This window comes from Lissotriton helveticus, chromosome 7 (assembly GCF_964261635.1).
Source record: "Lissotriton helveticus chromosome 7, aLisHel1.1, whole genome shotgun sequence".
Taxonomy (NCBI): domain Eukaryota; kingdom Metazoa; phylum Chordata; class Amphibia; order Caudata; family Salamandridae; genus Lissotriton; species Lissotriton helveticus.
The window spans coordinates 334295451-334323121 of NC_136068.1; the positions used below are offsets into that span (position 1 = coordinate 334295451).

The 27671-nt window shown below is 46.2% G+C and overlaps 1 protein-coding gene across 1 annotated transcript in view; it reads left to right on the forward strand.

The window, feature by feature from the left end:
• Nucleotides 1-9143: 9143 nt before the first annotated feature.
• DHX35 (DEAH-box helicase 35) overlaps nt 9144-27671 on the forward strand; it is a 661155-nt gene continuing 642627 nt past the window's right edge. Inside the window, exon 1 of the mRNA XM_078652154.1 lies at nt 9144-9219. Within this exon, the coding sequence (XP_078508280.1) occupies nt 9180-9219 (40 nt within the window). The 5' untranslated portion in view covers nt 9144-9179. The remainder of the gene's footprint in view (nt 9220-27671) is intronic.

Below are 27671 nucleotides of genomic sequence, written 5' to 3' on the forward strand. Positions count from 1 at the left end.
TATAGTCCAACACATGGGTACTCACAAACTTTCTCTCAGGGGCCAAATTTACAGTGTGGTTTGTGTCTGAGGACCGCACCAGTGGGGGTGGGGTCAGTGGGAGAGGGGGTGGGGCTAGAGCAACAAAAAAACTGTGACCATGAGGTTGAACATAGGTCCGAGCAGCGGACGCCTTCGTCCACTGAGCTACCAGACCCTCCATCACGCTATATCTCCCTCCCTGTCTCCCTGTCTCACTCACTCTGACTGTCTCACTCCCTCTCCCTCTCTCCTTCCCTCTCCCTCCCTCTCCGTCGCTCTCCTTCCCTCCCCTTCCCACACTCACTCCCCTTCCCTCACTCACTCCCCTTCCCTCATTCACTCCCCTTCCCTCACTCCCTTCCCTCACTCCCTTCCCTCACTCCCTCCCCTCACTCACTCCCCGCACTTCCTCCCCTTCCCTCCCTCCCTCCCCTTCCCTAACTCCCCTTCCCTCACTCCCTTCCCTCTCTCCCCTTCCCTCTCTACCCTTCCCTCTCTCCCTCCCTCACTCCCCTGCCCTCACTCCCTCACCCCCTTCCCTCACTCCCCTTTCCTCATTCCCCTTCCCTCACTCCACTTCCCTCCCCTCACTCCCCTTCCCTCCCCTCACTGCCCTTCCCTTACTCCCCTTCCCTGACTCCCCTTCCCTCACTCCCTTTCCTCACTCCCTCTCCCTCACTTTGTCTCCCTCTGTCGCCCTCCTCCCTCTGTCTGTCTCCCTTTCTCTGTCTCCATTTCTCGGTCTCCCTTTCCCTCCCTCTCCCTCTGTCTCTGTCTCACTCCCTTTCCCTCCCTCTGTCTCTGTCCCTCTACCTCCCTCTGTTACCCTCTGTCTTCTCACCCTGCCTGTGTGTCACCGGGCTGAGACAGCTTCCCCAGCGCGCACAGGCACACAGCCCCACCCGAGCACTTCACAGGTCTTTAAAAAGACCATTTGCATATGAATGGTGCTTTGTAGTATTCACCTCCTCTTAGCGCCCCTGCAGCTCCACTCTGGCCTCCTGGAATGAATCGCCCGGCCCCCACAGAGCAGCAGAGTCTCTCCGACTCAGAGTGTCTCTGCAACCGGCAGTGTTTGCAGACACTCTTTGATTTTTTTTTTAAAATACGGGTACGATGTCTCATGGTCCGCGGTCCGCGGTCCGCGGTCCGCCACGGAAGGCTTGCCGGGCGGCTGCCGGCCCCCGGGCCGTACTATGAGTACCCCTGGTCCAACAGAAGAAGGAAGATCAGTCTGTAAGAGGAGGGAACGGGGAAGGCCAATTTCAAGATTGGTACTACTAGGGCTTCGTGCAGGGAGGGTGGAAGAGAGCCAAGTACCCTTATCGATTGGATCAATTGTAGGAGGCAGGGTGGCAGGAAAGCTTTATAGGACATGTAGAACTCAAGGGGTATCCCGTCTGGTCCATGTGATCAGCCTATTGGGAGAGTTCTGATCATCTCTTTAATCTTGTGTTCTGTTTTGGGGTCCTCTAATGTGGGCTTACGGTATCTTGGTGCCTGGGGTTAGGTGAATGTCTGCTAGGGTCTGGGATTGTGTACCATGCACTCCGTGGGGATCTCCATTCTATAGCTGGGTTAATATGAGCGGAAGGTAGCAATTATGCTGCCTTGTGTGTTGTGTGTGATGCCCTCATGGAATTGTATCATGTGAATGGGTGTCCCTTGAAGAGCGGGGCGTAACTAGAGTGGCTAGAAACCTACCAGGCCTTTCTAGCTAGGCATAGGTATGGGCTACGTGTGCTGTCCAATCAAGGCAGTAAGGACATTCAATCATAGTGGCGTGGATTTTTCTATCTCTCTCTAAGTCATCTCTCCACATGGGGTCTGTCATGGCCTTCATCTGCTATGCTCTCAGTAACCACTCAACCACTTGAAGTGTTATCTATTGCTTGTTGGGCTCCTACAATAGCACAGATACATGCCCCTTGCAAAACTGCTTTGAAAGCTTCCCATTCCACCAGGGTGGAGGTGGCAGAACCTACCTTGTGTGTAAAGTATGAAGTAATCGTGTCTTGGATAGTGACTTCAATGCAGTGTCAGGGCCTGCAGTTTCCATGCCAAATATGGGACAGGCACTTTTCCACAATGTACGTCCGCATATAGCAGATTATGTTCAGAAAAGCTTTTACCTGGGTAAGACATGTACTTCGACTATGCTATCAAGTCACTGGAGCACACTATACAGTCCAAATCGGCATGAAGCCCATGAGATGGGGTGAAGAAAGCGTATTCCCTGTCACGAGGATATTGAGGTCAACACATGAGTCAGGGACCAGTGTTGTAGCCATTCAGCTAGGGCAGTGGCATTGCGGGCCACCGTGGTGCCAGAGGGTGGGGAGAGCAGCACCTGTCTAGGATGGGATCAATCGTGCAGTTATAGTCACCCACCACAAGCAACAGATGTTTGACCCAGTTGGCTAGTTGTGAAGAGAGGGAGCCTAGATACTGAGGCTTATCAAAATTGGGGGTATAATGGCAATCCAGTTGCTGACCATCCAGGGGACCCCCTCAAGAGAACGTATCAGCCTTCTTTATCAATTTTGGGGTGTTTAACATGGAAGGGGATGCCGTGGCAAATCCAGATCACTACCCCTTCAGAGAAAGAGGAGTAAGAGTAGCGGCGCATCCGTTGCCCTCTTTCTGGTCAAGGTAGGTCTCCTGCAGAAAAATAATGTGTTCCCCAAAGCACCTAAGCTGGAGTGAAGTTGGCTGTGGACCCCATACCCCTGACATTACACGTTGGGAACCTATCGATTTCTGTCTAGGTTTGTGGGCACAGCAGTACAGTGTGGCCAGCCCACAACCCAGGTGGGTGGATGGGAGGGGGGTTGTGAGTATGTGAGTAGACCCTATAGCGCCTTTAGTAGACTTAGAAATAAAAGGTGATGGGAGTTTCACAAATAGATACACCAAACCACTCTCCTGAAAGGACAGGGGCCCATAGGCCAATGGTTGCGCAGTGCCTGTGGACTAGCAGGAGTCCCAAGACTCCAAAAAAAAGGATACTGTGATGGCTTGGGCGCATATCAGGACCATGAGCAAAGAAGATGGGTTGGTCGCAAACATATCATAAAATATTACTTAACATATAAAAACCATAGAAATTCACTTACAAAATAAAGATTAAACATTAGTTATACGTGAGGGAGGTAGTTCGATTTTAACTTACATTAAATAAAGCTTTGAAATTCACTGAAAAAAACACTACTATTTAAAAAACAAAATACGAGGGAAAATTTGCCAGTTATACATAAGTGACGTAAGTATAACTTGCACTGCTGTGATGCACCACTTATAACCTCAAATATTACATCACTAATGACATGCAGCAAGCGGACTCCGGGCCCCATAATTGCAAGTGCCAGGGAGGCAGGCGCCAGCACCTAACCTGGATGAGGAGCGACAACCCCCTGCAGCGCTATAAAGCCCCACTACTAGCCCTGCTGCATGGGAAACCATGGGGAAAGTGTAAGCCTCAATTTCCGTGGCAACCATATCAATAGATTAGTTTGACCAGGAATCAAAACACTGTTTATTTAGTTCATGTTAAAAACATAAATTCAAAGAGGAGTGGCTTGCCAGCCAAGATGGCAGGCGTACTTTGAAGTACCTCCGTACCTGGGGCCCATTAATCCGTCACAATCATCTGTATTCCGGCTTCATCTCCCTTCATGAGTGCGCCCACGGTGCAGCAGACAGCAGCATGCACCGCCTGGGTGGCCGAACATAAGAAACATAGTGGCCGGAGCCCTGCAGGCTGCAGGGACTGCAGTGACACACAGTGGTGCTGCAGCGATTGAGGGAAGCAGGCTGCAGGCAACAGACAGAAGCCATTTGCAGACGAGGGCCTGGAGGTGAGGAAGGGGGGGAGCACAAGATTCCGGCTTCCTCAGAAATTTGGGACCCCCCCATCCCTCTCCCCCCCCGCTACCACACCGCACCCTGGTTGTGGCATCCTGGGCAGGCGCTACAAGTAGAGATTCTGTGCCTGGTTGTGTCCCGATGGGTAAGTGGAGGCCCTCCCAGTTGAGACAGCACGGAGGCCCAGGGGCAGTATCGAGCCCAGGCCTGCCCACCAACTAAAATCCCCTCCTGCGAGGGAGTAAGAGAGAGGGTGCACCCGGCAGGAGGCGAGCAAGTCCAAGGGCCCGAAGCTGAGTCGCTGCCCAACTGTTCGGAATACATAGACACCCGACGGGGCACAAGGGTTGTAGCTTGGTGCTCATCACTCAATGCGCTTGGGCAGAGTGTCTAGGTCGCATGCACTTGGACCACAATCCTCACATAATACAGATACTTCTTGAGGGTGCTGCGCAGTCACCCGCATGTGGAGACTCCAACCTGCGGCGCTGGAGGACCCCCTCTTCAGGGCCTCTGTAGCCGCTACTGATGAAAATTATTATGAAACAAGTGCGTACTCGGTTCCGGATGCTGGCATTGTGTGGGATGCGTGTAAAGCAATAACCAGTGCATGGGGCTTAGCTGGAGCATGTGCTGACAACTAGAACAAGAGGCAACACACATCGAGGGCACCTTAATCCACTTAGAGACAGAGGTAGCCAATGCAACTGGTACCCAGCATGCGCTAGACGAACTGAAGCATGACCGTGCCAGAGTCATGGAAAGGCTGTGGTGCATAAATTATGCAGCACATGCAGCACATACTCATGCAGCGGCAGATAGAGCAGGTAGGCTGCTTGCGAGATTGATTAGACAAGAGCATTCACAGTCTCCGGTTCTCACTCTGCAATCAGCGGCAGGTCACCTATCGACGTGCAAACAGGACACCCATCATGAGTTCAAAGCCCATTTTGCCAAACTGTACAGATCAGCCCTTCGAGTGGCGTCTTCGGGCCGGGACTCTTACCTGCTCCCGCTGCCACTACTGGCGATATCGGCAGAATAAAGGGCAGAACTAGAGGAGCCGATCACACTCTCCGAAGTGCAGGCAGCCATATAGGTGCTGGCGACTAGCAGGGTGCCCGGCCCTGACGGCTTCCCCGCTGAATACTTCAAAGTGTTTCAGCCAACCCTGGCTCCGTGCCTGCTGTCAATGTACCACAGTGCGCATGAGTCATGAACGTTGCGTACTTCATCAACTAACACAGCATCTGGACAACATCAACTTCTTAGACCCCCACCAGTCTGGCTTCAGAAAAGGCTGCAGCACAGAAACAACGATTCTGAACATCATAGATGATATCCATGGATCACTAGACTCGGACAAATGCTGCCTCCTCATTCTCCTTGACCTCTCGGCAGCATTTGATATGGTGGACCACAAAATCCTCATCAGGGCTCTTCAAGAAAGAGCTGGTCTTGTTGAGGTAGTTCTCAAGTGGTTTTCCTCCTTTATACATAATCGCACGCAAAAAATAAAATTCAAGAACTTCACCTCCGAAACCCAGCAAGTCAACAAGGGCGTCCCCCAATGATCGGTGCTCTCTCCACAGCTCTTTAACATTATATGGAACCGCTCACCAAGCTACTCAGAAAAGCCAACATCCGCTTCCACCTCTACGCGGATGATACACAGATCTATCTGGAAACTTCCTCTCTCAATGACATCCAAAGAATAAATGTTGTCCTGAAAGATGTTCAAGAATGACTGACAAACAATCACCTGAAACTAAATCCAGACAAGACCGAGACACTCCTCACCTCGAACAAGGAGGATAACCCACAAATCGTCGAATGGCTAAAGGCAATCAATGTGCTCAAAGGAAATCTTACTCTAGCAGACTCCGTTAAATTTCTAGGTGTCACCTTAGACTCTAAACTAAACATGATGAAACACATTAAGAACTCGGCCAAAAGTGCATTCTTTAACCTTAGACTTCTGAACAAAATCAAACCCTACATTCCAAACAAGGATCTCAAACTAGTCACACAATCTCTGGTACTGTCAAGACTGGACTCTGGGAGTGCAGTCCTAACAGGTATTCCTAAATCACACTTGGCACTGATCAAAACAACATTACATGCGGCAGCCAGAATGATCACCGGCATCAAAAAATCTGATCACATCTCCCCTGCACTCAAAGAACTCAAATGGCTCCCAGTAGAAATGCGAACTAATTTCAGAACCGCCTGCCTAACCCACAAAGCCCTCCATACTGGCAAACCCGAATACCTGGCAAAAAAACTCAAAAAAGCAGGCCAATTCAGGAATCTGAGAAGCTCTAACTCCCTCCTACTCATCCCACCTAAAACTAGAAAGAAAAGAACAGCGGACTGCTCTTTCACGGGAAACGCCCCCAAAATTTGGAACTCCATCCCTCCGCACATCAGAACCATACCGTCCTTTGCGGATTTCAAAAGTCAACTCAAATCCCTGTTCCTCAACCGTTCCCTTGGTTGTGGATAACACGGAACAGACAGCAACCACAGAGCTATGTGACCGCCAAGAATCTTGAAACCAAAGAAGTTCTGCATTACAATTACGCACCTCTTACTCTGACACTCGCTGATTGTTAAAACCTTTCATATGTCATGCTTCTGTTGATTATATGCTATTCTCCTACTGTAAAGCGCTCTGTTATCTTTGGGTCTTGACAGCGCTATAGAAAACTTCTTAAATTAAAAAAAAAATCTGTCCTTCCGGAGTCGCTTCGCGAGTCGCTACTGGTCTCGCTACCCAAGCCAGATAGGGATCCGGAGCTACTAGGCTCCTACCGACCACTGGCACTATTGAACACAGACTACAAGGTATTGGCCAAGATACTAGTGTGTAGACTTGCACCCTTGGTACCGCAGTTGGTACATGCAGACCAAAATGGCTTTGTACCTGCCTGCTGCACATCGCTGAATATAGGGCACCTCTGCTGTGTGGCCCATTATTCCAGAGAGTGTTGGACACACTCGGGTTGCCTGGTACTCATCCTGGAAAAGGCGTTTGACACCATGGAGTGGGACTATTTATTGGCTGCTCTTAATAAATACGAGCTAGGGGAAATATTCCTGGTTCTGGTTAAGCTGCTATATACTCATCCCATCTCCAAAATCAAGATGGGTCCCTATGTGTCTCAAGTGGTCCCAATTGAGCATGGCACCCAGCAGGGGAGTCCGCTCTCCCCGCTGCTGTTCTCGCTTACCATCGAGCCGCTGGCCGTGTCCCTCAGCCAAACGGCGCGGAGTGGGGCACCCCTCTGGGCTACGGCACACACACAGTTTCTCTGCATGTCGATGATCTGCTGATATACCGCCGGGATGTCCGTAGGTCTGCTCGGAGGTGGAGAGGGCGTTGATGGAGTTTGCCATGATGTCAGGGCTGCAGGTAAACTAGGGGAAGCCCTGCATGTACTCGCTCTCCAAGATGACCCCTGATCCAGGTTTGGCTCTGGGGGTACACCAGTGCTGTGGCAGAGTTCGGCGTTCTCCTACTTGAAAGTCCGAGTTTATCGCCAATCGGAAGACCTTCTGGAAGGCAACATTGCGTGGGCCTTGACGGCTGTAAGATTGCAGATGTTCTTCTGGCGCACCCTCCCACTAGCCACCATGAGCCGTATTGCACAAATGGCGGTGTTCCCGCAGCTGCTCTACCACTTCACAAACCTGCCAATATACATCAGACCCTCGTTTTTTTGGGCTCGAGAGCAAGATCTGCAGCAGTCTATTTGGCCTGGCACTCGTAGTAGAGTAGTGCTAGCAAAGCTTTATCTACCTGTTGATCGAGGTGGATGACCTGTCCTCAACATAGAGCAATATTATTTGGCATCGCAACTCCAATAGGTGGCTCGTTGGATCAGTGACATGCAGCTGGCGGACACTGCGACACAACAACCTGGCTGCACACAGCCCCAAATTGCAGCCTTTTTCCAACCTGGCAGGAGGGGAGCAGTCCCGATCCAGCTCCTTGCATTGGTTGCATATAAATGCTTTCGTCGGAGCCTTAAGCTCCCTCCCTGCCCATACTTGGCACGCTGAGCCACCATCGTGCAGTGTTAGCTACAGAGCCTGCCTACTAGGAAGTGGTGCGGCTGCAGACCCTGGGAGATCTGTATCAAGACCAGCAATTAGTGCCGTTCCACACGATAGCTGAAGACAGTGGCCTGCCTCAGGGCCAATTCCTGTTATACGCTACAATGATGCGGGCATTGCGAGTCCTGTGGGGGGTCATGGCTCTTGAGTGAGCCCACGACTCATCTCACTGTTCAATATCTTCACGAGCTGGGCACTGGCAGACACCTTACCAAATGGTTTGCTGAGTCCCTGCGGACACACTCGGCGCATCAAGTTTCCCAGGTCAATGCGTGATGTGCTGCGCCAGTCCAGTTTTTTCCCTTGAACTCTGCGTCTTGTTTATTCCATTATACAACAGGACTACAACTCTCAGAATTCAAAGAAAAAACCTGAACTGGAGTAGCACATCACATGGTCAAGGGAAACTTAGCAGCTATGATTCTGAGCGAATGTATGTGAAGGGGTTGCACAGTTGTCAAAATATTGTCTATGCAAACGTTTTTTTTAAAAACGACAGTGCTTATAGGTGGAGGGTGCGTTGTGTGTTTCGGGTATAGTGAAGTGAAGGCGATACCAGGAAGTGCATCCAGGAGACAGTGAAAAGAGGATTCTGAAAAGGAAATTGATGAGATTAAGATATGCAGGGGGACGAGATTCGGAGGAAAAAGGGCATGCATGTCTAACATAGACGGAACATACAGCAGTGATTGAGACAGTCTGAAAAACATTATCCATTTCACAGGCCTCTCTCAGTATTTTCAATTCACATTCTCACACTTTCATAATTGAAGCATTTTCAATACTATACAACATTGATGTTGCGTATTTATTTTTAAACAGCTAATGACAAAGCCAATAGTCCTGGTTGGTTTTAAGTAGAAGTCAGCGTTGCATAGCTAGATGCGATAACAGAAAGCTCTCTGGGGGTCCACATATCCATTAGGGAGGCACACCATGGGAATCCAAGAAATGGCTTCACATGTTTAACCAACACACAAACGCTAACACGTTAACATGTGCCCTTTTACAATTTCCCGTCAGTTCAGCTACTACGTAACAGCAACATGCACTTCCTGCTAGTGGGTTTCTTACTATAGCGCGTGCGCCGTAGGTATTGGAAAACACATCTGGCGCCTGCGCTGTGTAATCAGAAGCCCAGACACCTACCTTCTCTGGTAACCTTTTAACCCAAGATGGCGGCGCCCGTGGGAGCGATGAGGTTTTGGAAACCAGGTACAGTTTGAAACGTTAAAAGGGGCGGTGCCTAGAAATGGAACGTTTGACGCGTAGAGCGGGGGTATGAAGGGGAGGAGAGACAGATGGATATTGGACGCTGTTGTTTTTATTTTGATCAGAAGCGTTGTTGGATTCGTTAGTGCTTTCACTTCCTTTCATTTTTCAGTTTGCTGCGTTGCTTGCGCTTCTCTTTCCCTTTGTTACTCATTTCTGCTTTTTTCTATCTGCCCCGCGGCCCTTTCTCTCTTTGCCTCGCAGCCACTTTTTTGTTGCTTCTGACGCCCGTTCAAACTCTTTCTTCCATAGCTGCCTAGATTCCAGTTTGCTTATGTGTGACATTTCAGTGTGTGAAATGTCAATGACGCATCAGTGCCACTGTGAGTTAGTTCATCGTTAGTCCAGCTTTGCCTTTGTTGCCAATTTCAGAATAACCTGGGGAACCTAGAAACAGTACAGTGATTAGGAATGTAGCTGGGTACATTGTTGTGTCCGGTGTAAACGACATAACATGTTGGGTGTTGCATGCGTCCCAGGCTAACTTATGAAAATATAAGAAAATAGACAAACACCAGGCTGACTACAGTGCAATTTTACTAGGGCACAGCTCTCTCTATCAAGCACTGGTGTCAGCAGTTGCTGACTTCTGCCATACATATCCCCAGTAAAGAACAACAAGCATTGACATAGCCAACAGGTCTCGCCTTTGGGACCTTATAAGTATTTAATTATGTAGCACAATATTCTTGGTGCAACATCAACTGTTGCATGGCTGAACACTTATAATGTCCCAAAGGCGAGACCTATTGGCTATGCTAAAGCTTGTTTGTTCTTGCTTCAGTGGCGTCTAAATGGGAGAGGCGCCTAGAAGGGGTCATCCACTGCAGGGACTGTTTGCTCTTCGGAAGCACCACAACGTGAAAGCATTGCAGACACTTGTAAACATGGTGAAAACGTTGCGGCTGCCACTGGCAGATCTAAGTGAGGAAAGTCAAACACCTATTTCGATCATTCATTCATTCTTTAGCTTAGATATCATCCAGCAATATTTATCGGGCCCCAAGGAGAGCGCGAAACGGACGCGCAGACCTTGCACTGACGTTTCTCTAGCACCCATGTGAGGCAGGGTTCGCTGATTATCTTTGTGCTGGTGCCTCTATTGCCGAATCTGGTGTCACAAGTCCTCTTACATAAGCTGAAGCAACAAATCGGATCTATTTATTTGCGAAACTACTTTGCCATCAGAGGACATGGCGAGATCACAAAGTGATGCTAACATACACTTTGTATTACACAAAATCAAAAGCCTCTTTTTACATCTGTGTTGACTTTTGAGTACTTAATTGTGTATAAACAACTCTAATTTCAAAATTATGTAAATAATTTTCACAGGGGCCAACTGGGCGGTGGGGAGACTGTCCTGATCACAGAACTGAAATTCAGCAGCCAAGAATAGGAGAGCCAGTCTGTTACAGAGGAATGGTCTGCAACAAGAGCCAGGCAGTGTCTAACAGAGTCATGTACGTGGCCTGTCGCTATAGTCACCAGGAACATAACAAGAGCTAGAATGCCTGTACCAGCCTCATGACTGTCACAAGAGCCAACTTAACTAACAGCGCCAGCCATGACTGGTCACAAGAACTAGCCTAGTCATATAGGAGTTAGTGTGCCTGTATCTGCATCGTCTCTCACAATTAACCAGCTCGTAAACCCATTCATTCATGGCTCACGAAATATGCCTGAAGGGTACAGTCTGTCTAGAGAAAACCTACCCCAGAGAGCCATCAATCAATCAATCAAGAAATTTATATAGCGCGCTACTCACCCGGGGGGTCTCAAGGCGCTTGGGGGAGGGGGGTCTGCTACTGCTCGAACAGCCAGGTCTTGAGTTTCTTCCTGAAGGAGAGGTGGTCTTGGGTCTGACGGAGATGGATGGGGAGGGAGTTCCATGTCTTGGCTGCCAGGTAGGAGAAGGATCTTCCTCCCATGGTGGCTCTTCGGATGCGTGGAACGGCGGCGAGGGCGTGGCTGGTCGAACGAAGTTGGCGGGTGGGAGTGTAGAAGGTCAGGCGGTTGTTGAGGTACCTGGGGCCCAGGTCGTGGAGGGCCTTGTGTGCGTGGGTGAGGAGTCGGAACGTGATTCTCTTGTTGACGGGGAGCCAGTGCAGGTCTCTCAGGTGTCCAGAGATGTGGCTGTGACGGGGGATGTCAAGGATGAGTCGTGCGGAGGCGTTCTGGATGCGTTGGAGTCTCTTCTGTAGTTTGGCTGTGGTTCCGGTGTAGAGGGTGTTTCCGTAGTCCAGTCGGCTGGTGACGAGTGCCTGTGTGACCGTCTTCCTGGTTTCGGTGGGGATCCATTGGAAGATCTTCCGGAGCATGCGTAGGATGTTGAAGCACGAGGACGAGACGGCGTTGACTTGTCTGGTCATCGAGAGGGAGGAGTCCAGGATGGAGCCCAGGTTGCGTGCGTGGTCCGTTGGTTTGGGTGCGCTGCCCAGGGCAGGGGGCCAGCAGGAGTCGTCCCAGGCGGAGGAAGATGGTCCCAGGATGAGGACTTCCGTCTTGTCTGAGTTGAGTTTCAAACGGCTGTTCTTCATCCACTTGGCTACTTCTTTCATCCCTTCGTGAAGGTTGGTTCTGGCGGTGGCTGGGTCGTTGGTGAGGGAGAGGATCAGCTGAGTGTCGTCGGCGTAGGAGATGATGTTGAGGTTGTGTTGGCGTGCGATGGCCGCGAGGGGGCTCATGTAGATGTTGAAGAGGGTGGGGCTGAGTGATGATCCTTGTGGTACGCCGCAGATGACTTCGGTGGCCTCGGATCTGAACGGGGGCAGGCGGACTCTCTGGGTTCTTCCGTCGAGAAACTAGATGATCCACTCCAGTGCCTTTTCTTGGATTCCGATGTTGCTGAGGCGTTGTACTAGGGTGCGGTGGCAGACAGTGTCAAACGCTGCGGAGAGGTCCAGGAGGATGAGGGCCGCTGTTTCCCCGTTGTCGAGCAGGGCTCGGATGTCGTCAGTGGCTGCGATGAGGGCGGTCTCGGTGCTGTGGTTGGCTCGGAAGCCGGACTGCGAGGGGTCGAGGGATCCGTTCGTCTCGAGGAAGGCAGCAAGCTGTCGGTTGACGGTCTTCTCGATGACTTTAGCAGGAAACGGGAGGAGCGAGATGGGGCGGTAGTTCTTGAGGTCGGTGGAGTCTGCTGATGGTTTCTTCAGGAGGGCGCTGAGTTCGGCATGCTTCCAGCTCTCCGGGAAGGTGGCGGTGTTGAAGGAGCAGTTGATGACGTCTCGGAGTTGGGGTGCGATGACGGAGGCGAACTTGTTGAAGACGTGGTGGGGCATGGGTCCGTTGGTGATCCGGCGTGGATGGTGCTCATTGTGTGGATGGTGTCTTCGGTGCTGACCGGGGTCCAGGCGCGGAGGGTGGTGGTGGGGGGCGTCGGTTCGGTGGTTGGGTGCGTGGGCTGTGTGCCGAAGCTGTTGTGTATGTCGGCGATCTTGCTGTGGAAGAACGAGGCGAGTGAGTCGCAGAGTTCTTGCTAGGGGGTGATGTCGTTGGTTCCGGCGCTGGGGTTCGAGAGCTCTTTGACGATGCTGAAGAGTTCTTTGCTGTTGTGTGCGTTGTAGTCTAGTCGTTCCTTGAATGCTGTCTTCTTGGTGGCGTGGATCAGCTGGTGGTGTTTGCGGGTGGCATGCTTGAGGGCAGTCATGTTGTCTGTAGTCGGGTCTTTGCGCCAGGCTTTCTCGAGGGTGCGGCAGTTCTTCTTGGAGTTCATGAGATCGTCGTTGAACCAGGAAGCCTTCTTGCTGCCGGGTCTGCTGGGATGGTTTTTGAGGGGTGCGAGGTCGTCAGCGCAGTTGGTGATCCACTGTGTGAGGTTGTTGGCTGCCTGGTTGGGGTCCGTTGAGCTGGCGGGAGGATTCAGGTTCAGGGATGTCGAGAGCTGGTCGGAGGTGATCTTGTTCCAGCTCCTGCGGGGAACCTGTTGCGGGTGGTGGTGGGTCGTGGTCCTTCTGAAGCTGAAGTGGACGCAGCTGTGGTCTGTCCAGTGGAGTCCGGTGGAGTGGCTGAAGGAGACGTCCTTGCTGGAGGAGAAGACGGGGTCAAGCGTGTGTCTGGCGTAGTGGGTGGGGGTGTTCACCAGTTGCTTGAGTCCGAGGTTGGCGAGGTTGTCCAGCAGGGTGGTGGTGTTGCTGTCCTTGTTGTTTTCTAGGTGGAAGTTGAGGTCCCCTAGGAGGATGTAGTCAGCGGAGGAGAGGGCGTGCGGGTTGATGAAGTCTGCGATGTCTTCGCTGAATTGTGTGCGAGGTCCTGGGGGTCTGTAGATGAGGGTGCCTCTGAGTGTGGTCTTGGGGTCGGTGTGTATCTGGAAGTGGAGATGTTCGGCGGCTGTGAGGGTTTCGTCGGAGTTGGTCGTGATGCGGATGGTGTTCTTGTGGATGATGGCGATGCCTCCTCCTGTCTGGTTGACGCGGTCCCTCCGGGTGATCTTGTATCCATCCGGGATGGCGATGGCGATGTCGGGCGCTGAACTATTAGAGCCATTATTATTCTGCAATTTCGGAAATTATTATGAACCAAAAGAAGAAGTGAACCCGATAATCTCCCGAGGCTCTTTTTACTCAGTGTGAGTCTTTGGCTGAACCGAAAGGGAAAGACACCTAGCCCGAATACGGCTGACTTCCAGGATTGCAATACAGAGGTGGGATGAAGAGTGACAAAACGAAGATTGCAGGCTGTCCTACCTTGATACATACTGGCACTGCCAGTCTGGCAGGGATATGATCGCCAATACCCCAGCCGACAGAACTTCTACACCGTTCTGCCACAGAAAAAGAATAATGCTGAACTGTTTTAAGAGGACAGGTGTACATTTTACTTAGAGTGAAGAGCGCCATCCTTTTAAGTTCAGGAGAAAGCTCTTGACTTTAAATGGATAACACACTTCACAAAAAAAAATATATAAGGAGCACACCACAAGCATCAAAATGTGCAGCCCGTCAAAAATAAAGGAACCTGACAAAAAAATATTGGAAGTCAAAACAACGCAACGCCTGCAAGAAACGCAACAGCACACAACTTGCCTAGTAAATGCATCATGCAGCTACAAAAATACAGCAAATATCCCCAACAAATGCAAACTCTAAACTTTCTCAACAGATTCAATGGTAATTATAACATCCAAAATATAAACCACATCACAAGAAGTACATTATTGGGTGATGTTAGAAAAGACAGAATGGCGAAAAGGAGATGCAACCTACGAAACATAATTTTAGCAGATTTTATCAAACTACAAAGCAACCACTGCTACTAAAAATAACCCCCTTAAAAATACGTAATTTGTTAATATGACAATAAGCACTGCTCAAAAACGTAACCAGCGCAGATAAAATGGTCCTACATTATAATACTTTTACTCTCGCAATACAAGCTGCGAAAACGTAGCTAAACTAAACCAACAATCCGAAAAACCACCAACAACGTTCAAACCAGATGAACCACCTGGGTGGGCGAACGGGGAGAGGGCATAAAAGGGGAATGGTGAGGAACTAGAAGCAAACACTCTGCAAGGGTGAGTAGGTAACACCAAGAAGGGACACAGGGGGTAAAAGATCAACAAGGGGGCAGGGCACAGACATATATATCTTCAGTTAGAGCAGTTCTGTGAAATATTGTCACATCTGTAACAGCAGGCGTGCACCCACCACTGAGTGACGTGCTATGCCACAGGTGTCTCGAAGCAGGCAGTGTCGTGCAGTCTGTGGCCGGTTGTGGAAGAGCCGTGCTTGCAGTTAGACCGGGCTGCCTGTCCAGACTACCTCCCTCCCAGCATTGTCGTCTCTGTGCACATCCTCGGCCGCCAGAGCCCTCCATCCAGGGGCTCGGCTACATGGCACCCCCTTTGCTAAGTGCCAAGCCCGGCTTTAAAACTTAAATCTATATTCAAATCTGCTTGAAGGTGTGTTCTGGGATTTATGAAAGCCTCTTACAGGGATGCATTTACCAAACCGTGACAAGACTGCTGCAATCTTACTCTAAACATCTAAAGGGATGAGGGCTTCTTTATTCAAGGCGCGCTGGCTGCTTCGAGCCGCTCTGTTATTGGTCGTGCGCCTGCTGCAAGTCCCCCAACCTTGAGCGAGGGGCTAAGACAAGAACAGCGTTTGACGAGACCAGCAAACTTCCTCCTTTTACTGTGGCACATAATTCAACAAGTCAAATACGTGGGTGATTTTGGTGTCCTCGCCTAAAATGATGGAATCCAGGCGTGACAAATTAGCCTCTCATTCTTTGAAGGTTGATAGAAGTTGCACCGCTGAATTCGAGGACATGGACACATCCAATCACGGTCTGTGTATACAAATCACGCAGGCCATTGTCCCGCTAGTGCTGGGAGGGGGGAGAGGGTTGTTGGCTAATACAAGTAAATAACCAAGCGCGGCTGCTAATGTTAGCTGACCGCAATAAAAAATATTTAAATAAACATATGCAAATGTGAAAGCGGCCCGCATAGCATAACAATTAAAAACAAGCACAGTCTTATGTAGGAGCCCGACTTGTGGGCGTTTGTGTAGGGGGGGACATTAAACAAAGCCTGAGGAGCAGCGAGGGACGGCGAAAACCTATACAAAAAAGTGCTTAGCGGCTAGTTAAGAGACACTGTCTCCCGCTGCCAGTAAAAGATGCAGTCCCGGTGGGCGGGGCCAAAAGTGGACAGGGTCGTAACCAGGAGGGACTAAAAACCCTCCTGGACAATCAGAACACCCGGTTTTGCATGATTGATGACGCAAAATGACGCGCACCAATGCAAAACACTGGCAGAGCAGAAAGCGAGCTTCTGGAATCCTATTGATTCCAAGAAGCCCTCGCAAGGCGAGTGTAGCGCATGGGTGATGCTAACGCCAGGCGAGACCTCAAAACATTACAAGGCTGAGACAAAAACTGCTATTTTACAGTACGACCAGGAAGTTACTGCCACCTTAGTACAGAGACCTGTTTCCACTTATTTATGGCGCTGCTAAAGGCGCCCTGACAGGGTACAGGTTACTGGCAGCACTGTAATAACTGGCAGCGCTGTAATAAGTGCATGTTGCTCTCTCTCTCTCTCTGTACTCCGGCTGTTTGGTGTGCTCATCATCACAACAGAACACCCTCCGCTTGGAATCTGTCTGAGAAAGGGAGATTCATTTGTGAAGTGCATCATGCTTCAAGCCAGCGCTTTGTTTTATGCCATTATCCACCAATGTATAAAAAAAAAACTGCCCGCTGAAGGTGGAAGATTCATACTTAGTTATTTCCAGAATACAATTTAGGCAACATCTAATCCCACTCCCAAGTTAATTGAAAGCAAACATAGTATTAAATCATATATACATATATTATTCACTTGCAAATAACTTGTGTTGAGCGTGCTCCTTTTGCTAAGGCATAGGACCACGCTTATTGAACCAAGGTACTTTTATGTTTATTAGGGTCAAGAAAATCTTACCCTCCTACTGCCTAACTAGAGCATCACGATTCCAAAAGTTGAGGGTAGTGTTCTGTGATAGACCAGGTGACCACCCAACTGTTCTTTTTTATGTCCCTTACAGAGTCCTTTCTTTATGTAGGATTTTCTTCAAGACCCTTTGTTCGTAATTGTGGTGGTCAATTCATCGACGTTTCGGTTTCCAGGCATCTCATAAGTACATGAGACCATCCTCAGGAAAAGGTGTTAATTATAAAATGCATTAAAGACGCTTACTCTGTAGTATATTGTAGAGTAAATCCTCATGAAGCCAAAGGATGGTCCTAGAATGTCCATACCCTGATTAACTTCCTGCCTTGCACTGCCCTTTGAGTCATAAGGTTTCCCCTGTTACTGTGACACTTTGTGGGAAAAGAAAGGGAACAAAGACCAATGAAGGGGAACTGACTAGGCAAATATGCCTTTAATGCCAGGTGTCTCCAACCAATTGATCGCGAGCTACCAGGAGCTTGCCGAAACCTTCAGAGTAGCTCCTAGCCTTGTGTTCCTTTTTAACTAAGAACAGCAATAAATAAGTGTTGCATTTTTCTTTTAAATTTAAGGAAAGGCTATGTTTATTTTATATTATTATCAGACTACAGATAGCAGAGCCTGATAATGAGCAGTGCTCCACTTAGATTTATGACCCATGAGGGTCACAGAGGTTAAGAACTGAACACTGAGGTATTTAACTCTTCAATAAAAGTCGTTCTAAACTCAGTATTGGAGCATGAGGACAAATTAATATTTCTGTATCCTATTAAATGCGAGAAAATTAAAATGAAGAGGGAACTTAATTATTAAGTTAACTCTTCAATTTTATTTTTTCCCCTTTTCATATTGTCGCATTTACTAACAGGAGTGTCCAGAATTTAGTTCTGGGCACATCGGACATACTATGGTGTCAATTGTTGTTCTTGTATATGATCATTGTTTTTGGTTTTGGTTGTTGTTCCTGTACATGATTGTTGAGTTTTGCTCCCCTTGAGTCATTGTGCTCCATCGTCTAGCACATACTTCGTTCACCCAGGTGTATGTTAGATTCCCCATGTTAGACTAATGTTCTGATTTGTTACCTTTGCCTCAAATTGTAAAGCGCTCTGATATCCTTCGGGATCAAGTTCGCGCTATATAAAACTTTATAAATAAAAAATAAATAAATAGGCCTCTAGCTCCCAGTGGCTGGTAGACACAGTGCCATATTTATAACTGAAAATGCAGTCACTTTCTTTTAAATGGGAGAAATTTTAAAGTGAAGACATTTTTCTCTATGGAACATTGTCTTAATGTTTTTCTGTACTTTAAATTAAGCTAATTTAGTCCTAAAGTTTTATGAAGTATGTTTTTCTCTTTAAATTCCTGACATTTAAACACATGGCTGTATTGGCCTGCTATAAATATGGCAACCTGTCTACAGGCCACTCAGGGTAAGTAATATGGCTGCTGTTGCAAAGACCCCTTGACGTGGGAGAATTTTGATGTAATGCATATAAACATAAAGTTAACTCTTCAGTTTAATTTTCTCCAATTTCAAAGTGTCACATTTACACAGAGCAGGCAACTTGTTCCCAGCAGCTTGTAGACACGTGCATATTTATAACAGAAAAATTCAGCTTTTTTTAATGTGAGAAATTTAAAGTGCAGACATTTTTTCCATCAAGTGCAGAAATGTCTCCTTTTATCAACATTTTTGCAGAACATTTTTCTGCACTTTAAAATTCCCCCATTTGAAAAAGAAAATGGTTGTATTTTTGTGCTGTACATGTAACTGGCGAAAAAGATGTCCTGTTCCACAAGTACATATTACACAGGCTCTTAGTCACCCACACACATATCTCATTCATTCACACACATGTGTATACATCCCCACAGTCAATGCACTCACTGACGCACATGGCAGACCTATCATAGTTCCCCTTGTCACTGTATTTTGTACAAACCATAGAATCGGGGTCCATGGACGTTAGGTTTAAAGTAAATGAAGCTGGGCGAAGGGGTGTCTGGCAACAACGTGCAAGTTACTTTGCCTTCAGTAACGCTCACAATTATTTTCATTGATCAGAAGTAACTCTCATTACAGAAAAGGTTGGAGACCCCTGTGTTATACTGAGTCATTGGAATGAACCCCATTGAATTTTGCACACACCTGTCACCACCAATCTACTGCATCCCTGGCCTTGTAGCCTTCTCTGCATTATGTCTTTACAGCAGTGGAGGGGTCTAGAATGGCTCCTGAAAACAAAATTGACACTGATCGTAGTGATTAACCTGCCTGAAGCCTACGTCTGAAAGGGCTGCAATAGTGTTGGTTTTGCTGAAAACATATGGTTTTCAGGTGGTTATTGAGGTGAAGTGGCTCAAGGACATGTTACAAAACCTCACAATAAAATAAGGACTTTTCAAAGGTCTGTGGACAGTGAGGGCAGGTCCCAATACAATACCATTCTTTAGTTATTCTTGGAGACGTCTGTACTGCCCTTCTTAGGACTTTTGATTGAGTAATTGCTGATAAAAGTGAAGAAACCCAGGGGTCTCTTCACTTTCCTTCACCTGGAGTGAGCACATACACCTCTTCTCACCTGGGGTCAAGCTCATGGAAATCACCCAATGTTTCCTGGTTTATAGTGGCAGAAATGCCATTCTCTAGGAAACCAGTCATCCAGATCACATTTCCAATGAAAACACCAAAATAATAATATTTCATAATTTTGCCCGATCCTCACAGAAAAGTAGGAAACACTTTGACAAGGGTAACACATTGTAATTACCTGGGACAATTGGAACTATCCTGATGATAGAAAATGATACAACTTGTAAACTCAGTGGCCTGAGAAACTAAGTTAAGGGGGAGGGGCTTCACAGTCTCTGCAGAGACATAGACCAGGTACAGGTCTCCTCTAGTTAGGAAAGGAGTGTCAATTTGTGGGACTGGACAACTTTCAACTGTTTGCCCATGCTGGTTTACGTTGTGGCTCCTGAAGAAAAAAGAGTTTGCCTTTCACATTGTTCTGCGAATAGGAGAATACTCATGGCTTTTATGTAGATATCAGTGGGCAGTTAGCATTGTTGGCATAAAATAACATGTATTTGTAAAGCTCATGTTCCCTCTTTTGGGCATTGTGTTGATGGGCCATTTTCTTTCTCATTTTTAACCAACTCAGTGGTACTCATGTTGTCAGTCTCGGAAGCATGAAGGGCTGTATTGATATTCTGAGATTCTAACCTGAGACTAAGACAGGTTTTTGGAAATGTTGGTCGTTTTTGTATAGCTATACGTGTTTGTACGACCCTTCTGAATTGTTAGCTGTTGCTCTGTTAAGACTTAAGACTTTGAGATGCTGAATAACTCGATGGCCGTGGACTGCTTTTGTAGTCCTGAACGTGACCCCACCAATTTTCTTTTTTTTAACAGGGTCGAAACATCAACTTGATACTTTCATTTGCATTGTATTAAAGCACTTATGCTGCACTTTATACCAAAGCGCCTTCCTGGCGGGCAGCATGCTACACCAGTCTGGGTGGTAGGTGGAGAGGGGGGTTGAGGTGTCTTCGGAAGAGTTTTGTCATTTGCTGTGTGTCTGTGTGGGAAGAGTATTGGTATCATGCGTTTTTTAGTTGCAGCACTTAGCAGTGTGATGGGTGAAGTGATGTGAGGGATAGACACATGGTTTTCTAGTTATAAAACACTGTTAGATATGGGTAGTACTGAAGATCTATGTTTAGTTGTGGCTTCTGTTCTAGCAGTGCTGATTGCAGCAGAAAGGTGTCTACTTTCGGTCTTATGATGATGGTACAGCCTCAGTGGTTGGAGGGGGGATAGAATAGGCACCTGGCTGGATACTTGTGTTATGGTCATTTTGTGTGTTATTGGTAGTACGAAAGGATGAGATAATTATTAGTTTGGCATCTGTAGGGATGAACTATGATGGAGTGGTCTAGTTCCCCAGTCAGGTTGGTTGGATCTCTTCTGCTTTCAGAGCCTGCACATCTAGTATTGTGTACATTGCTATTTGGTCGTATGATTGTTCCAAGTGTTATAACATGTCTTAGAATGGGAGATGTTCACTTCGATTGATATGTCTAAGCCAGGGGTCTCCAACCTTCCCTAAAGTGAGAGCTACTTTTGATAATTGAAAACTGCCATGATCTACTGCTAATATAGGGATTTGATAAATGTACACAGAGGACAAATAACATAAACACTGCCCCTAAAGTACCCAGTTCCTACTGAGACATAAAAAGGGAAAAAGAGAGAGATAGTGGAAGTAAAAGGAGAGAAAACAAGAGAAAAAGGGTAGAATTTTATTTATTTTATTTTTAGAGTTTTATATAGCGCGAACAAGATCTTTGCAGATAACAGAGCGCTTTACAAAGGCAGGTGGAGGGTAGGGGAACAAGGGGGCATAGTAGGGAGGTAGATCAACATGATCATGTACATAGCACCAATATAGTATATAACATAGTACCAATATAACGTATAGTACAGGTATGAGGTAGCAGGCATAGTTGGAGCGTAGGTCATCAACAAGTTCATGTACATAGCACCAATATAGTATATAACATAGTACCCATATAACGTATAGTACAGGTACGAGGTAGCAGGCAAAATTGGAGCGTAGGCCATCCACTCGCTGTAAATAAACACGTGCATAGGAATATATAGGCAATATCATAGCACAATACTGGTAATACTGTTCTTAATGTAAAACAAGCGAAATTGTTCAAGTGTATTTAGCCATAAGGATACTTTTGACTTCTTTCTTAAAAAGAAGGGAGGAAGAGATGAGCCTTGTTTCAGGAGGAAGTGCGTTCCAGATCCTGGGCGCCATACCAGAGAAGGAGCGTTTGTAGGTTTTTTCCTTCCGGAATCTTCGCGGTTTCAGCAGAAGATTGTTCGTGCTCCTGGTAGTTCTGGACCCACCAGAGATTGTCAACTTATGAGTGAGGTAGCTGGGTGATTTCAAGTGTATAGCCTTGTGCGTCATGCAGGCAATTTTCAGCTGAATTCTGGCTTCCAGAGGCAGCCAGTTCAAGGCTTTGAAGTCAGGAGAGATATGCGAATGCTTTTTTGATCCAGTGATGAGTCTTGCTGCCGCATTTAGTGACGCTCTTAGGGGTGCAGTTGTCATTAGGGAGAGGCGCAGAGGGCCACGCTGCCATAGTCTATGCGAGGGATGACTAGAGCTTGTACTGCTGTTTGGAAGTCTTTTGCTGGGAGGAAGGGTTTCAGTTTTCTCAAGGTGTTTATTTGGAAGTTCGCCCCCTTAGTAGCCTTGCTGATATGCTGCTGCATGCTGAGGTTGGTGTCGAGTGTTATGCCTAGGGATTTAGCTGAGTCCACGATGGTCGGTTGGACATTGAGGGCTGTTAGGTGCTTAAGCCATGTTTGTGCGGAAGATATTTTCGTGGGAGGTGAGATTAGGAGGAACTCAGTCTTCATAGCATTGAGTTTGAGGTGGTTGTCAGCCAACCAGGATTGGGTGCTTCTGATCGTTGAATTCAGACTCGGGATGTCTTTGGGGGATTGTAACTTGAGATATATTTGAGTGTCATCGGCGTACATGTGAAAGTGTACATTGGATGCTTGTAACAGAGTGGTGAGAGGTTCCATAACTAGGTTGAACAAAGTAGGGGATAAGCAGGATCCTTGAGGGACGCCTAACGATACCGGTACTGGGGAAGACATTAGGTTTTTGCTCTTGAATTTTTGAGACCTGTTGTGAAGAAAGGAAGTGAACCAACGAAGCACAGTCCCAGATAAGCCCATTCTTGATTTTAGGAGAATGACAGCATGAGGGAAAAAGCATGAGAGAAAGAAAGGAAAATAAGAAAGAAGTAGAGAAAACCAGGCAAAGAAACCAAACAAAATACAGGGGGAAAAAAGAGGCTGCATTAAAAATAGAGAAGGGAGCTAAACGCTTAAGAAGAAACGAAAGAGGAAGAAAATAGAGAAAGTGGAATGAATGAAAGGGGAGGAATAAAGAAAGAATGACCAAGGAAGAAGTAGAAAGATAGATAAGCTGAGCATGACGAAGAAAGAGAAAAGAAAGAGGGCAAGAGAAAAAAACAGCAATGAGAAAAGGATGCTAAGGAAGGAAAGGGAAAAATTAGAGAAACAAAGGGAAATAGAGTAGAAGAATAAAGAAAATAAGAATGAAACAGAAGGAGAGGCATGGTGAAAATGCCAATAGTGGAGAAAGAAAGAAGAAAAAGTACAATATATAAATACAAGAAAAAGATAAAGACAGAAGGAATAACAGAGGCGGAACAATGAAGACTGAGAAGATAAGACTGAAAAAAGAAAAGAAAGAGAACAAAGCATAGGAAGAAAAATGATGTAAGAAAGGAGAGAGGAGAGAAATCAAGAAAAAGGAAAGTAAAATAAAGAGAATGAAAGAGGAAAAGAAAGTAAGAAAAGCAAGAAGAGGTAAAGTAGAAAGGTAGAGTAGAATAAAGACACAACAAAGGAAGAGAAAGTAACTGAAAATAGAAACGAGGGAAAGAAAGAAGTAGGTAAAGAGAGAAAAAGTGTAAAAAGATAGGAAAAGAAAGACAGAGAGAAATCAAGAAAGAGGGGATGAAAGAAATTGAGAATGAAAAAGACAAAAGCAAGGATGAAGGAAGGAGTAGCAAGAAAGAAAGAAAAATAAAGAATTTTTCAGAAAAAGGTAGGCTGCATTTTCCTGCAATGTCAGGTTTTGGGAGTTCTCACAGAAGCAGACACAGGGGCATATTTATCAATCTTTCACACAGTGCAATGCACCAAGCCGCCTTGATGCGCTGTACTGCATGAATGGGAAAAGGACAGGAATGTGTCAAATTTACCATTATATAGTGTGTTCCTGTCCTTTGCTGGAACTGGCTCAGCTTCGGCTGTCTAGCATCAATGCAGGCCCCATTGTGTCATGTTGCAAAGTTGCCTGCGTTGTAGGCAGAATTGTTTTTGTGCAGGAAGGTATACCTTCCTGCTCAAATACAATCCTGATAGGCATTTTCCTCTTTCTATGTGCACATACCAAAAGGAAAAAAAGAAAAGAAACAAACATATCTTTCCTCATTATGCCTAACTTAGGGAACGTAGCATTTTGATGCATTCTCAGGTTTATCGTTAATGGTAAATCTGGAATGCACCAAATTCCATGAGTGGATGCGTGGAAACACCCATGCTCCACCCATTGAACTCCTCATTCCAGCTGATTATATGTAAGGCAGCAATTTGTGCTGCCATTAGTTACTCTAGATTTATCAAGCCATGCAGGGCCACGAAAGGTGGACTTGCATGGCTTGGTAAATCTCACTTAGCTACTGTGAAGCCATTGCGCCCCATTGCAGGGCGTAAGGGTGACACAAAACCTTGATAAATATGCATCACAGTGTTTTAAATAGCTGTCTTATCAGATGGGCAGCAGTATATTATCCAGCCTGCTAACAGTCAGTTATTTCTGAACTACTTAGTGGCAACCTGCTAGCTACTAGTAGCTTGCGATCAGCGTGTTATAGACCCCTAATCTAAGTCATTTAGGTATACATTTTCTTTGCAGCCTGAGCACAGGCCCCACTCCTGCAGAAGACAAACTGACTCATTGCTGGTTACTTTCTGGGTCCAGTGGAGATGTCTATGTCGGTCCTCTTACTTTAGTGACTTGCTGTTAATCCATTAGGGCATCTGAATGCTGTGTCGGCATACTCTGATCGGGGCATGTCAGCAGTTTGGGGAATTATCTTGTAACAACAAAGTTTTTGCTTCTTACTGAATTTCGGGAGTTCTTGTTTACTACTTTGGCTGGCAGGGAATTCCCAAGTCTAGCCATCTTGATTGTGAAGGCATATTTGCCAGCCGTTTGTCTGTAGTGGGTTATGACAATGTGCGTTGCCTGCCTTAAACGTAGTTTCCTGGTTTGGAGGGATAGTTTGAACCTCATTTGTATGTAGTAATTGTCTAAAAATCAGTAACTCCCCCCTGTTATCTTTATGTTTTCTATCACACTATTTTACCTTTCTGTTCTTGGCCCATTGCGTCATTGTGCTTTTTGTCTACTGTAAATAAATAACTCATTTTCTAGGCCTCCTTTGCCATATTGTTTTGCTACAAAAAAGCCAAGTACCATATACTAGACGGAGGACAGCAGATTTCTTTTGAATCGTATTATCAGAAAATTTGTGCAAGGCTGTATCCATAGAGATTCTGGCAACAATACTGACTACCACGCTACAGAAAGGAATTAGTTCCTCCTACATAAAGACCAGTTGGGATTACTATTTAGGTGCCAAACAAGAATTAACCTCCGACGAGTAAACAACTGGAAGGAGGAAATCCCGTCCAGGAGTGACCATGAGCGATAATTTAATTGGATGCTGACAAGGCATTTGATGTGGTGCAGTCATCTTTTGTGGTCCTGCATTGCAGAGTTTTGGACTTGGGCAGGGTTTTCATAGTTGAATTGCTCTTCTCTACCAGTATTTGAGAGTAGTACTCAGTGTGCATAGGGTGACTTAATGTTTCCCTTAAAGAGAGGCACCCAGTAGGGGTGTCTGTTGTTGCTGCTCCTGTTTGCTTTTTGTGTGGAACCACCAGTGTATTGTGTTTAAACATTAAAGGTGATTAAGGGATTTCACATAAACACTAGCCCCATGGAGGTAAAAATCTCCTTCTATGCAGATGACATCCTGTTATATGTGGCTCAACTCCCGGAGACAATACCACATATTTACTGAATGTTTGGAGACTATAGTAAATACTCAGGGTATAAAATAAATTGGGAAACATCCATTATATACAAAACTAAAAAGGAGGTTGGGGGTGGGGGGGTTGTTTACTCCTGCGTATAAGGTTTTCCGATGTGGGATTTAAGTCCCTCCGGATATAAATGACTTTGCACGCAGAGCTATTCCTGAAGGATCACATAGAATCAGTGTTAAGGGACTTTTGGGCTCATGTTGATAGATGACGGACTCTTCCATTAATGCTACTTAAATGGGCAATGATTTTTAAACTAATTATGCTGCCAAACTTATATGTTATGCAAAACAGATCCTATCTAATACCGGCGGGGACTTTTCTGGACCTGTACAGCAAACTGCGATCCCTAATATGAGATGGGGGCACTCCAAGAATTGCACTGAAAACGCTGAGACTGTCTTTGTGCAATGAAGGGATAGCCCTTCCAGACATCAGAGCGTATTATTGGGTGACTCAGGTTTCTCCAATAAACGTTTGGGTATATGCACCAAGGGATGAACAATCCAATAGACTGGCGAGATAATATATTCGGGGAGGGGAATTGGTTACACCTGCTCCCATCTATAAAAGAAAAATTGAAGGTGTGGGATGGGGTTACATAATATTTTAGGTCGGAAAGTAAAATAACCAAAGAAACACTACTGTTGTTTGAGGTGAAGGTTTTCTAGTGCGCCCTTTATACATTGTGTGTGTTTACTGGAATTGTCTGCTGATTAGACGCCGGACAGAGATCTTTGATTACCCATCTTCAACCTGGAAGAGTTTTCAGACTGCTCAGCCTTGGAGGCAAGTCTCCGGGAGTGAAGGGACCTAAGAACTGGAAGAATGTTTACCTCTTCCTGTGGACAGAGAACAACTACCTGTGTTTAAAAAGAAAAAAGAAAACTAAAAGCAGAATCCATTTGTGCATCGGGCTAAGAATCGTTATAAGAGGGCGTTTTGTTAAAAAAAATGAATAATCTCATTTATCCTCTAGTTCTGTAATCTTCAGAGACCAATAACTATTGGATGTATGAGACATCTGAGTCCACCTTTGTCTACAGAAATTTCTTTGAGTTTTCAGCCCCTTCGAACTGTGTACAAATGAGGGAGTAACCATAGGATAATATTCAGAATTATAAACTGGACTGATTTAAGTTTAGCCATTCTTCATAGGGCGAACATATATCAACATAGACTTGTCAAAACTATTCTTCGAACAGTGAGAGCACCTAGACTCTCCTACTATGTTAGAGGAGCTCATTCCTACCATAAAAATACAGAAAAACAGTAAGGCTGCTGGACCTGGTGGCCTACCCCCAGAACTGCTAAAACGACTCATAGGTTATATTGCTTCAACCATGACTAAACTCTTGAATTATATAATGGACTGAACAACACTGGAACCCTGCTCTCAATCAACCATAACTCTTGTATTAAACCCTGAGAATAATGCAGTAAATTGTGAGGGTTATAGGCTGATATTGTTATTAAAGTGTGACTATAAGTGTTATTCTGATACACTAACTAAAGTTCTGTACTCCGTAGGACATGATGAAAATTGGTTTATACAAAATAGACAATTAATTTTCTTTATATATAGATCAGTTGACATAATTGATCTGACGGTAACCAACTCAAAGCAATTTGTGAAATACACCCTAGACAGTGCTAAAGTTTTTAACCAAATTAATTGGGAATTCCTTTTGACATATTAAAATTTTTTTCAGCTTTCATGCTAAAATAATACAAGTTATATAGTTCTTACATAATTCTCCACCGGCCAGCATTTACAAAATGGCAAGTTGATTGATATGATGAGATTTAGTATCAGAAGTGGTACAACGCAAGAATACATCTGGTCTTCAGGCCGAGCCAGTTGCTGCATACAACCCTTCACCCAAAGGAGGCAAGATACATATGTTACCCCATTCTGTGTTTGAACTATAAAAGTAATTAACTATGTTTGATGCTGATGACCTTATAATTTATACATCTGACCCTCAGAACACCGTTCAACTGGGAAATGCTTTGTTTGAGAAATATGGACCGATGTCTGGATATTCCAAAGAAACAGCCTGGAGGATTATAGACTTTATCTCGAGGGCAACAGTAAATGAAGTGAGATACATGGGCATAAAGTTTACAAGAGATATCTGTAGCATTCCCTCTGTTAATCTAGGTATAGTAACCATCAAGGTTATAGTAAGAAAGAAGGAGGCAGAG